Raw genomic sequence first — 13,256 nt, 5'->3', positions numbered from 1 at the left:
ACAAGGTAAAGAATGATTTGGGGGACTGAGGCATCTTCGGGAAGCTGTTGTTATGATAATCTTGGTATGAGCTGATGAGGACTTAGAAATCAATGGAAGGATTTCATCACAAAGGAGATGATGTTATGAAGGAAAAGAGCTTTCTCTTCAGTCTTTATGAGCCATTACATTTTTTGTTTAAATGACATATTTGGCCCTTTTGTTATATTTGAGCCCCTTCACATTTCTGGTTGTAAGCTTTGAAGGAGACTTTGATCATTATACTGTGGTGGCCAGCTTAGTTGAAGTTCTCACTACATCCTTCTCTGGATTATTGCAGTAGCTCTCTGGATTATTGCAGTAGCTTCTTCATTGGTCTTTACCACCTAGATTCCTTTTACTTTCTTTTAATCTATCCTACTCAACTGGTCTCTCTAAAGCACAGCTCTGATGTGTCACTCCCATTTAAAAAACCTTTAATGACAATCTACTCTAAGTTTGAGTAAAGGCTATTTAAGGCTGTTCATTAATGATCTGGCTTTAAACTGCCTTTGCATTCTTTTCTATACTGCTTCCTCTATTCAAATATGCTTTATGTTTTAAGCAAATAGTTCATTTCTTTTAACCTTCAGGATGTCCTGTGTTTTCCCACACAGCCTTATATTTTCTTATGCCATTTCCTCTCACTAGAATGCCACATTACCATTCTCTTATCCAAGCCTTTTACATAATGACATTTTAGTAAATTTTCAAGACAACTTTATGGATACTTCCCTATTCTTTTTTTCCTTTGTAATGGTGAGGAAGAGGTTAGTAAAAGCCACATTATGGGCAGACTTTTCTTCCCCATCTGATTTTTGCTTCTGTTTTCAGGGTAAGTGTGATTGTTGTAATATTTGGCTTTTTTTTTTTTTTTGAGACAGAGTCTCGCTTTGTTGCCCAGGCTAGAGTGAGTGCCGTGGCGTCAGCCTAGCTCAAACTCCTGGGCTCAAGCAATCCTCCTGCCTCAGCCTCCGGAGTAACTGGGACTACAGGCATGTACCACCATGGCCAGCTAATTTTTTCTATATATATTAGTTGGCCAATTAATTTCTTTCTATTTATCGTAGAGACGGGGTCTCGCTCTTGCCCAGGCTGGTTTCGAACTCCTGATCAGGCTGGTTTCGAACTCCTGACCTCAAGCAATCCACCCGCCTCGGCCTCCCAGAGTGCTAGGATTACAGGCGTGAGCCACCTTGCCCAGCCAATATTTGGCTTTTTATTTATTTATTTATTTATTTATTTATTTATTTATTTATTTATTTATTTATATTTCGGCATATTATGGGGGTACAGATTTTAAGGTTTCAATAAATGCCCGTTTCCCCCCCCCCAAAAGTCTGAGTCTCCATCATGACCATCCCCCAGATGGTGCACATCTCACTCATTATGTATGTATATACCCGCCCCCCTCCCACCTGCCCAATACCGTATTACTGTAGTACCTATGTGTCCACTTAGGTGCTACTCAGTTAATACCAGTTTGCTGGAGAATATATCTGGTGCTTGTTTTTCCATTCTTGGGATACTTCAGTTAGTAGTATGGGTTCCAGCTCTAACCAGGAAAATATAAGGTGTGCTATATTACCATTGTTTCTTAGAGCTGAATAGTACTCCATGGTATACATATACCACATTTTATTAATCCATTCTTGGATTGATGGGCCAATATTTGGCTTTTTGACCAGCTGTACGGCCTAACCTTTTCTCTTGGGTCTCTGCAGCTTAACATTTTTGTAAGGTGAATGCTTCCAGGTTATTATATATCTGGAGTCCTGTCTTGGGAATTTATAAGGAATGAAGTTTTCATTTGTAGGTATGGAGTTCGTTCGAATTGCAATATTCAAAGCAGCTGGATATGTTGTGCTTTCTGAAAAGAGTGTATACACAGGTATTTGTGTATATATGTATTTGTGTGTGTGTGTGTATAATCTTTATATCCAGGCAGTGGTTCTCAATTGGGAGGTGTGATCTCACCCACGCTCCCCACATTTGACATGTCTGAAGGCATTTTTGGTTGTCGAAATTTGCAGAAGGGTTACTGCTGGCATCTAGTGGGTGGAAACCAGAGGTACTGCTAAACATCCTACTGTGCAGGATAGCCCCCCCATGACACAAAATTACTCAGCCCAAGATGTCAGTAATGCTGAGGTTGAGAAACTCTATCCTAGGGGTATGTTTTTGCTTCCTGAGTGGCCAGTGTGTTCGGTAGAAGTTTGTCCTTGGGCCTATATTACAATTTAGAATAATAGATGCAGTACAGGAAGGACCCTAGTGGTCACATATTTGAACTTTATCACAACTTATATCCCTCAGAACAGTACTGTGCATGATATTAATAAATGTAATGAGAAAAAGTGCTTGTTAAATAAGTTTGGTAAAGGCATACATTTGAATATTCAGTATAATGCAGTGCATTGTGAATCTCCATCAGGGACTTTTTTTTTCCTAAATGTGTTTGCTTGTTGAGTGCGTTTAATACCATCCATTCCCTAAAATGCTTCCTTAGAACTGGGAGAGAAACTATTGATTACCCAGCCCAACCTTTTATACCTAAATGACCTTGATTAGATAGCCTTTATCTTTTGTCTATGCAAGCTTACTGAAGAATCTGCATTTACGTCAGTGATAACAGGTACAGCAGCTATATCTGTATTTATTTGTCAGATGTGGCTTACTAGATGAACTAAAAATTGGGATATTTTGGGCTCGAATTCTTTATTCTAAATGTACAATATGACTTCATCCCCACCAGTAAATTAGAAATTATAATCCCAGCCCTAAATCTACTTCCTAGGTTGTTATGAGGATTAATCAGTTAATTATAGCTTTTAATGCTTTGTATTCTTTGGAGAAAGGTGATTTATCATAAGCTGTTGTACTGTTTTTGTAAAACTGTTTGACAGTTTGTCTCTGCTTTAAATTGTTGAAGATTGAAGCTTTTGGGATTTGTAGGGACCAAGTAGGATGGGATTCATTGTTTTAATCAACATTTTGCTCAGTATGTTAAATTGATGATTTTTTTGCTTAACTTGGATTTTTTGGCTAAAAATTTCTATTATTTTCTTTTTGCTTCTCTTCCCTTTATTGTACAAGTAATACATATTTATGGTGGAGACATTACATAAACTAAAAGACAAGAATCTTACCACTTTAAAAAAAATGAGGTCATAGTATATGTTTTGTTTTGTAACACTTTTTTTTCATTTAACAGTGAAGCAAGCACTTTTTCATATCAGTAAATAAGGCCCTGCAAAACTACTTTTTATGGTTGCATAGTATTCCATTGCAGGGATAGTTCTTAATTTAACTGAAGTGTTGGGCATTTATTGTAGTTTTCTTTTTGAGACAGAGTCTCACTTTGTTGCCCAGGCTAGAGTGAGTGCCATGGCATCAGCCTACCTCACGGTAACCTCAAACTCCTGGGCTCAAGTGATCCTACTGCCTCAGCCTCCCAAGTAGCTGGGACTACAGGCATGCACCACCATACCCAGCTAATTTGTTCTATATATATTAGTCGGCCAATTAATTTCTATTTATAGTAGAGACAGGGTCTTGCTCTTGCTCGGGCTGGTTTCGAACTCCTAACTTCGAGCAATCCGCCTGCCTCGGCCTCCCAGAGTGCTAGGATTACAGGCGTGAGCCACCTCGCCTGGCTATAGTTTTCTTTTTAGTAGACACTACATCATGAAATATTAAAATAATAGTAATAGTCTATTATTTCCCTAGACATATAGGGAAACTGGAAAAAAACCCACAAGTCTCCAACTTAGGTAGTGGTTTATGGCAATTGTAACTAATTGCAGACTAGGTGCTATTCCAGTTTTTTGATTTGTGCTTTTTCTATTTGCATGAGTCCTCAAGAATCATTTGGTTTATATTTTTCCTGTGCATTAAAAAACCTTATGGAAATTTACTTCTACATTAGCTTTTTATTATTTTTCCTGTGAGGGAATGTTGCTCTGTCAGTACAGTGGCATCATCATAGCTCACTGCAACCTCCAACTCCTGGCCTCAAGCGATCCTCCTGCCTCAGCCTCCCAAATAGCTGCGGCACAGGCACATACCATGATGACTGGCTAATTTTTCTATTTTTAGTAGAGATGGGGTCATTCTCTTGCTCAGGCTGGTCTCAAACTTCTGAGCTCAAGTTATCCTCCTGCCTCGTCCTCCCAGAGTGTAGCATTACAGGTGTGAGCCACCGCACCTGCCCTACATTAGCTTTTTGTCTTCATATTATAATAATAGTGCAAATGATAATTTGTGCTAGGTACTAGACTAAGTAATTGAAAGTATTTAATCATCACAGCAGCCTTGTGAGGTAGGTTCTGTTATTTGTAGATGAGGGAACTGAGGGAACAGAATAGTTAAGTAACTTATAGGAGGTGGAGCCAGCATGTGAACCCAGACATACTCACTTGAGCCCATGCTCCCATTACCTTTGGATACCTTTGGGGGTCATGTTAAATTTCAGCATAGCATTTCAGTTCAATAAAGGGAAAGGGATATAGATTTACATCTTTTTTTCACAGTAGTATTTTTTTTTCTTTGGTATAGAAACCTAAAGATTTTAGGAGTTAGGAATGGGAATTTCTTCTGAAGAAGTGGTCACTTTTTCCCCTCTCCCTCCCACCTGACCTTATTTAGATGATTGTTTTAGTAATTACACTTTCCAGCATATCCTGTGGGAATATTGAGACTGAGCAGAGTCTGTGAATAAAATAAACTCTTGCCTTTGAGATGTATATGGTTAATGTCATAGACATAATTTCAGAGGTCTGTGGTCAGAGAAGTCTTGGAATAGATGGGATTTGAGCCAGCATATTTTTCTTGAAGTTGTGAACTTTAAAGAATTGAATAATTCTAAAATAACTAAGAGAAATTTATTACTTAAGTGCCTTCTGTGGTGTGATGTTAATTATCATCCTCTTTTTATGTGTGCTAGAGTGAACCAGGATTTTCCTAAGTTTTATGTAAGTTGTATAACATCTGTGCCCTTGCCTGGGTCCCCAGAGGGAGGCTGTTTCCTGCCATTGCTGAGGCTTACTGTAGTGCTTTTTGGCAGTAACGTACAACTACTATTTTAATGTGTTGTGTTAATAATCTGGCACTGGTAATATGCCTCCTTGAATTGATAGTATCTATTAATGTATTGATATTAATTCAGATTGAATTGATGGGAAAGATTTGACAGTAATTTTTGTTTGTTTATGGGGAAAATGCTTATTAGCATATTGTAAAACTGATTCAAAATTTTCTGAACAAATAACTTACAATGGTCCAACTGTCAATTGGTCGACATCACAACTGTTTTTATTATCTTAGAAATTAGTATTTAAAATCAGAAATGGGAAAAGTGAGCATAGAACGATTGTATTACCCAGAATACCATATGCCATAAAGTCCATAAGGATGAAGCCCTGAAGATCTAGTTCTTACATAGAAGGCTTATTAAAGTGCAACTTCAGAACAAGAAACTTTTGGTAATTATATGTAATAGTAGACAGATTTGACCTGTATGTGTATGTATTGGTGCTTCTATGAATAATGTTCTCTCAATAATTTGAGAATGTTCATATTAATGATTTGAATGATCACATTATAAAGATGTTTAGTGTAGTCCTATAGGGCCTACCATCCTATGTTTGTGTTGATTTAAAGGTAAAAATGTTTGACCAAATTGGAGATTGCTCTCTTTTGGGGGGGAATGCTTAGTTCAGTTATTTCACAAACTTTATGGTGTCAGGATCCCTTTTTTGCCCTTAAAAATTTTTGAGGCCAGGCACAGTGGCTCATGCCTGTATTCCTAGCACTCTGGGAGGAGGACAAGGTAGGAGGACCACTTGAGCTCAGGAGTTTGTGACCAGCCTGAGCCAGGAGCCAAGACCCCATCTCTACTAAAAATAAAAATTGGCTGGGCATGGTGGTGAGCACCTATAGTTATAGCTACTTGGGAGGCTGAGGCAGGTTGATCACTTGAGCCCAGGAGTTTGAGATTGCATTGAGCTATGATGATGCCACTTCCTTCTAGCTGGGGGGACAGAGCAAGACTCTCCAAAAAAATTAAATAAATAAAAAAGTTGAGAGCTGCAACGAGCTGTTGTGGGTTATTATTTATAAATTGTTGCTGTATTAGAAACTTTGAGAAATTTTAAAAATAATTATTTAATAGTTTATTAAAAAACAACAAACCCATTACATATTATAAAAAACTTGAACCAAAACAAAAATTAATGAATGGCATTGTTTTACAGTTTTGCAAATGTCTGCCTTAGTAGAAAACAGCTGGGTTCTGATATGTGCTTCTGTATTCATTCTATTGTTATATTTTGTTTTGGTTGAAGTATATAAAGAAAATCCTACCTCATGCAGATAGGTAGTTAGAAAAGAGACATGTGTAGAGTTTTTAGATAAGTGTGGCTATCCTCGGACACTGCACCAAAACTCAACAAGTAGTAATTTCACAAAGGTTAGTTGCAGTGTGGATTCTGAAACCGTATCAATTAACCTTTCATTATGTTACATTAAAATCCATTGGTCTGTGTTGCATTTGGCTTTTATCCCTGCATGATTTTCTAACATGCATTGGTCATTTGGTCATTCACTGGCTTATACACATCTTCCAAATGTTAATACATTACATTTTATAGTGTCAAAAATTCACATTAATTAAAATCACCATTAATTTGTTTAATCAGAAATGGCTTTTCAGAATACTAATTTTTACTTGAAAATTCAGACTTATATCATTGGCAACAAATGTAGTCAGTGGTTTTCCTCGAAATGACAAGATCACTTTGTTCATTTTCAAGAAAATGTCTGCTAGCTATGCAAGTTTGAAGGATCAGTTTGTCCATCATTCTGCCAAGTAAAAATAGTGTTCCCTGAGAAAAACTTTTATTTCAGCTTGCAGCTCAGTTGTACAGATGCTTTTTCCTTAGAATCCATAAAGCAGCAGAGTCTTTTATGTGTACTTTCCCTTTCATCATACAGAATATATAAAGAAATGTACTCAAGAGTTAAGATTTAATAAAATTTTAAATTTTTACTGCATCAAGGACATCTTAAGTGGAACTATTTTTTTTTTTAAACTGTGAGTGCAGAATACAATGACTGCTAGTACAGTTTGATGCCTCTGCCTCATTTGTGCTGAGGTACCAGCAGTTTTGTTCACCTTTGTTTTACACCCTCATTGCAAATGTTAACACTATGAAAAAGGCAAATAATATTTTAGTATTACTATGAAAATGCCTTCAATTTCATGGACCTCAAATAATCTTTGAGATCTCCAGAAGTCCAGAGATTACACTTTAAGAATAGCTGGTTTAATTCCTTTTTTTCCCCCCTTTTCCCCTCCTGCTATACTTGGGACCTAGTTTAGTTCTTTACATAGGTTTCTCTTTGCTTCCAGACCGCATTGATCAATGGGGATGAAGTAGAGGTAAAGAATTGAGGTTTTTAGCTTGATTACTAAATAATAATAAAAGCAGTGCCATTACCCAAGATAACAAAATAGGATGAAGAGTGTGTTGAAAGAACAAAGTGAGTTCTGAGATTCAGGGGGCTTGGGTAACACAGAGGTGGGAATGTTGATTATATAGCTCAGAAAAAGGTTTTCTGAGGGTTAGGAGTCCTCACCGTAGGTAGTGGTTGTTGAGAGAGAAGAAAAGGGCCCTTGGGGAGCATCAACATTTAAGAGGCCAGGAAGAAGAGAAAAGGATGAGAGCAGTGTCAAGGATATCAGGAAAGAATTTCAGGAAGCTCAGCACTGCCTAATGCTTCAGAGAACTCAGAATGAAAAGACTTGACCATTGGATCTGATAATTACTAGTGACCTTTACCAGAGCAGTAGGGCATAAAATCCAGATTATGGAAAAGTGCAGAGGCAGATATTTATACTATTCTTAGAGAATTTTTAAGGTAAAGGGAAAGACATTTTGGGCAATTCATTTGAGAGGTAGGCTGTACCAAAGACATAAGATACGTGAGTAAATTCTTAGGCTGAGAGGAAGGAGCCAATAGAAGATATTGATGAGCAATCTGATCCAAAAGAAAATTGATGTAGCAAGTTGGTATTATAGGTGTGGTACAGTTAACCTGGGAGTAGTACAATGTGTACTTGTAGAGAAGTGAGAAGCTGATGAAAACTGGATTTTCCTGGTCAGAAAAATGCACAAACCTATGACATTTGGCAAAAATTTTTTCTGTCAACATGGCGAGTTCCCTAACTAATTTTTTCTGTTTAATTATTGAGTGATTAGTTTGATATATATTTGCTTTAAACCCACTATGAACAAGTTTAAAGAGATTTTTAAATACAGATGATTTAAATTTAGCAATCTGTGTGATTCTGTCAGAATGAAACCTATGTTTTGGTATCTTTTAGTCTGTGGCAATGTATGACCAAAGAGGGTGGGATTCTTTCTTTTATGTAGGAATTGTGTGGATCTCCTTTTCCCCCAGGTGAAAGATACTTGGATCTCCAGAATGGCTACAGTGTTTTCTTTCTGGATGCAGAGTTTGGACAACAGCCTCAAGTAGTGCTTGTATTAAAAACATACATGTTTTGGGTTTTTTTTGTATGTGGTTGTGTTTCTGACATCCTTTTCTTCTTTCTTTTCTAGTCTGTTCTCTGGGGAGGCAGTAAGGGGCCGTGGAGCTGGCCTCGGCACCGGGAGAGGCTGGACTTCCTGTCTCTCTGTGCTGAATGGCTGCGATGGCGCCCGCTCTCACTGACGCAGCAGCTGAAGCACACCACATCCGGTTCAAACTGGCTCCCCCATCCTCCACCTTGTCCCCTGGCAGTGCCGAAAATAACGGCAACGCCAACATCCTTATTGCTGCCAACGGAACCAAAAGAAAAGCCATTGCTGCAGAGGATCCTAGTCTAGACTTCCGAAATAATCCTACCAAGGAAGATTTGGGAAAGCTGCAACCACTTGTGGCATCTTATCTCTGCTCTGATGTAACATCTGTTCCCTCAAAGGAGTCTTTGAAATTGCAAGGGGTCTTCAGCAAGCAGACAGTCCTTAAATCTCATCCTCTTTTATCTCAGTCCTATGAACTCCGAGCTGAGTTGTTGGGGAGACAGCCAGTTTTGGAGTTTTCCTTAGAAAATCTTAGAACCATGAATACAAGTGGTCAGACAGCTTTGCCACAAGCACCTGTAAATGGGTTGGCTAAGAAATTGACTAAAAGTTCAACACATTCTGATCATGACAATTCCAGTTCCCTGAATGGGGGAAAACGAGCTCTCACTTCATCTGTTCTTCAGGGGGGTGAAGTGGGAGGATCTGAATCTGGGGACTTGAAGGGGGGTATGACCAATTGCACTCTTCCACATAGAAGCCTTGATGTAGAACACACAAATATATATAGCAATAATAGCACTGCAAACAAATCTTCTGTCAATTCCATGGAACAGCCGGCACTTCAAGGAAGCAGTAGGTTATCACCCGGTACAGACTCCAGCTCTAACTTGGGGGGTGTCAAGTTAGAGGGTAAAAAGTCTCCCCTGTCTTCCATTCTTTTCAGTGCTTTAGATTCTGACACAAGGATAACAGCTTTATTGCGGCGGCAGGCTGACATCGAGAGCCGTGCCCGCAGGTTACAGAAGCGCTTACAGGTTGTGCAGGCCAAACAGGTGGAGAGGCATATACAACATCAGCTGGGTGGCTTTTTGGAGAAGACTTTGAGCAAACTGCCAAACTTGGAATCCTTGAGACCCCGGAGCCAGTTGATGCTGACTCGAAAGGCTGAGGCTGCCTTGAGAAAAGCTGCCAGTGAGCCCACCACTTCAGAGGGACTTAGTAACTTCCTGAAAAGTGATTCAATTTCAGAAGAATTGGAGAGATTTACGGCTAGTGGCATAGCCAACTTGAGGTGCAGTGAACAAGCATTTGATTCTGATGTCACGGACAGTAGTTCAGGAGGGGAGTCTGATATTGAAGAGGAGGAACTTACCAGAGCTGATCCTGAACAGCGCCATGTACCTCTGTAAGTAGAACCCGTGCGTGATGTCATTCTTGAGAAATGGTGGCACAAGAAAGGACTTAGTGAATCCCCATTATGGAGACAATAGGATTCTTTGTGTGTGGGTATCTAGGTTCCATTTGTCTTTCCCAGTTTTAGGTAGGTGGTACATATAGCTGCTATTGAAAACATGGAAGGTATTTCTACTATAGTGTTGTTGCTCTGGGCTAAAAGATGCTAATTTCCTATTGAAGGCTTTTAAGAAAAAACTAGAAAACCTTCTATTTGTAGAACTGTATTAGTACTTCTTTCAGAGTGAATAATTAAATTTCTTTTGAAACTGTGTATAGGACATTTTGGTAAGTTTTAATGGATTGACTATTCAGATTTTGTTGTTTCCATCAAGTGGGAACAAATGTTTAGTTGACGTAGTTAATTTTGCTGGAATTTATAGTTGCTTTTAATTGACTTTTAGCAGAGAACATACCCAGTCCTCAGTTTTAACACTGGAGATTTTCTTACATTCTAAGGACTAACAATTAGAAAGTGCTTCAGAATATTTTATACATTTCCTGCAAGCACAGTACACTCACAGCTTGATAAGAGGGCCCATCTTTATCAGATTTTTGTTTTATTTTCTCTCAACTAAGTTAAATGTGTTGGCACATTCAGGATAAATTCTTACTGGTTTTTCTAAATCTGTTGGTTTGAGAATCCTATATAAGCTTTTTATGGGTAGTACTCTAAATTGGCATGATGGAGACAGTTTCACTCTTGTTCTTCTCAGTTCTGTGTTCACGTACTTAGAAGTACTATATTATACTCAAATATGGTTATAAGTATTAGAACTGTGAGAGAAGGAGCATGAGCAGTTGGAAAGGGGGCCAGGATAATTTACTAGTAGTAGACTGCTTTCATTTATCTTTTGGTAGAGATGTTATAAAGGTTGGATTACTAGAGAAGGCTGAAATGGAGAGATGTGTTAAAAGAAACTGGTTTTTCCTTTCTTGAGATTTTCACTGGAGAGTTTGGTAGTTGAGATAGCTGTGCTTTTAGGCAGCAGATTTTGTTTTCTTAATTTTGTTTAGTATTCACATAACATTGTGTATCTGAAATTAAACTTTGTTTTATGTTTCTATTTTAAGAGAAAAAAGTCTGGATAATTCTTGCTGAATTTCTTCCTTTATAGACCTAGTTCTATTATTATTTGTTCAGTAAATTCAAGAGTCCACTACTATATTCAGATTTAAAGCAAATATGTTTCAGAGGTTTGCTGCTTTTGTAATATAGCTCCTTAAATGGATTAGTAGATTAAATCAGTTTGCCAATATTCTTGGCATTATTCTCACTGACTTTGCTGTATAGACTGCTGCTTCAAAATATCTTTTTTTTTTTTTTTTTTTTTTTTTTTGAGACAGAGTCTCACTTTGTTGCCTAGGCTAGAGTGAGTGCCGTGGCGTCAGCCTAGCTCACAGCAACCTCAGACTCCTGGGCTCAAGCGATCCTTCTGTCTCAGCCTCCCAAGTAGCTGGGACTACAGGCATGCGCCACCATGCCCGGCTAATTTTTTCTATATATATTAGTTGGCCAATTAGTTTCTTTCTATTTATAGTAGAGACGGGGTCTCGCTCTTGCTCAGGCTGGTTTTGAACTCCCGACCTCGAGCAATCCGCCCGCCTCGGCCTCCCAGAGAGCTAGGATTACAGGCGTGAGCCACCGCGCCCGGCCATGCTTCAAAATATCTTGGTTAACATTAAATATTTTGTGCTTAAAGATACAATAGACAGTGTAGTTGAAACATTTTAAGTTTCATTTACTTATTTTGTGTATTTAACAAAAACACAGAACATATACGCTTATTTTCAGAGTATGTTGCATTGAAAGCATTTCTGAGTTTTGGTAATGTTGTGGGTAAGTGTTCCAGTCCAATGATATCAAAATAACTAGGAGACTACTTTTCTTATTTTATAATATAATCTAGTGACTTGAAAAAAACAAAAACAAAAACTTAGTCCATCCATTCATTCATTCACTATTTAGTTCTCAGCATTCTTCTCACATAATGGTTTGTTGATTGGAAGAGTGTGAAGTATAAAGGCAGCCAAGAGATCATTTTAGGGAACTTATTGGGATTAATTGAATCCTCTTGAAATTCAGTCAGGTAAACCTGTGGTCCCCAACTTCCCCACCCCCATTAGGGACCGGGCCATAGAGCACTACCCCCTGTTTCCTCCAACAGCCCGTGGAAAAATTCCTCCAACAGCCCATGAAACTGGCCCCTGATGCCAAAAAGGTTGGGGACCACTGAACTAAATAATGCTTTAAAAAGTTGAATTTCCATGCATCAGATGATACTTAAAGTAAGGAAAATTTGGGCACTGAAAGTACTATCAAGTAAATATTCTTTTTGCATATTATAATTATATTTGAACTAAAACCACCAATAAAGTACAAATGCTTTAAAATTCTTGTTGAGCAAGATCACCAGATTGACTCTTAAGGCTGAGATTTATTTAGCCAGGTATTTGTTGACCCTAGTATTTTAAAGGTTTTCAGCAATTTGCCAGAAAATGAGAGTGGAGTGTGGAGGTATTGCTTTAATTAAAAAAGAGGAAGAAGAAAAAAGAAGTTGATCTTTGGACTCTGAGAAATGAGTCCTAGAATGAGAAGTTAGTTAATTCTTCAGGAACTTTACCCAGCTGGTGAATTTCAACCCCCCCCCCCTTTAGTAGCCTGTCTCCATTTCATTCCTTTGCTAGAGTGGGCTAGATTTTGACTAGGCAGCCATGATGAAAATATTTAGTAGAGGAGACTGTTGAGAATGAGTTGTTTTCAAATGATGTTGCTTAAATTACAAGTGGATGGCTGTGTGGAAATTACAAACCCTTCACCAAGAATTCAACTGTGATTTTTCTTCTTTGCCTCTGAGAGGAAAAACAATGATCCATCTTAATTGACACTTGCTAGCTATAGCAGAATGATTGATTTTTATATGTTGTTGAATTTTTGGCAGATTGTGTGTTTATCATTGTATTATACTTGACAACAAACTATATATTGCTCAATGAGACGTGTTAGAGATCTTTACCTTTTTTTGGTTATCAATTTAATTTTGTTGGTTGACTGCTTATATGTTGGTTTTAAAACTCTTAAACCTTTTTGTTTTAAGCTCTTTTTTTTTTTTTTTTTGAGACAGAGTCTCACTTTGTTGCCCAGGCTAGAGTGAGTGCCATGGCGTCAGCCTCGCTCACAGCAACCTCAATCTC

The 13,256-nt window shown here is 38.1% G+C and overlaps 1 protein-coding gene across 7 annotated transcripts in view; it reads left to right on the top strand.

Annotated features, from left to right (window-relative positions):
* The window catches only part of KANSL1 (KAT8 regulatory NSL complex subunit 1), a 179,018-nt gene that overhangs the window by 40,651 nt on the left and 125,111 nt on the right, over window positions 1–13,256 (top strand). For all 7 annotated transcript variants that reach the window (XM_075994652.1, XM_012751047.3, XM_012751042.3 and 4 more), the window contains one exon: window positions 8,643–10,014. In XM_075994652.1, coding sequence (XP_075850767.1) covers window positions 8,726–10,014 — 1,289 coding nt within the window. In that variant the 5' untranslated portion in view covers window positions 8,643–8,725. The remainder of the gene's footprint in view (window positions 1–8,642; window positions 10,015–13,256) is intronic.

This window comes from Microcebus murinus, chromosome 18 (assembly GCF_040939455.1).
Source record: "Microcebus murinus isolate Inina chromosome 18, M.murinus_Inina_mat1.0, whole genome shotgun sequence".
Lineage (NCBI taxonomy): Eukaryota > Metazoa > Chordata > Mammalia > Primates > Cheirogaleidae > Microcebus > Microcebus murinus.
The sequence above is the reverse complement of the archived record's forward strand: the minus strand, read 5'-3'. Positions and strand labels throughout refer to the sequence as shown.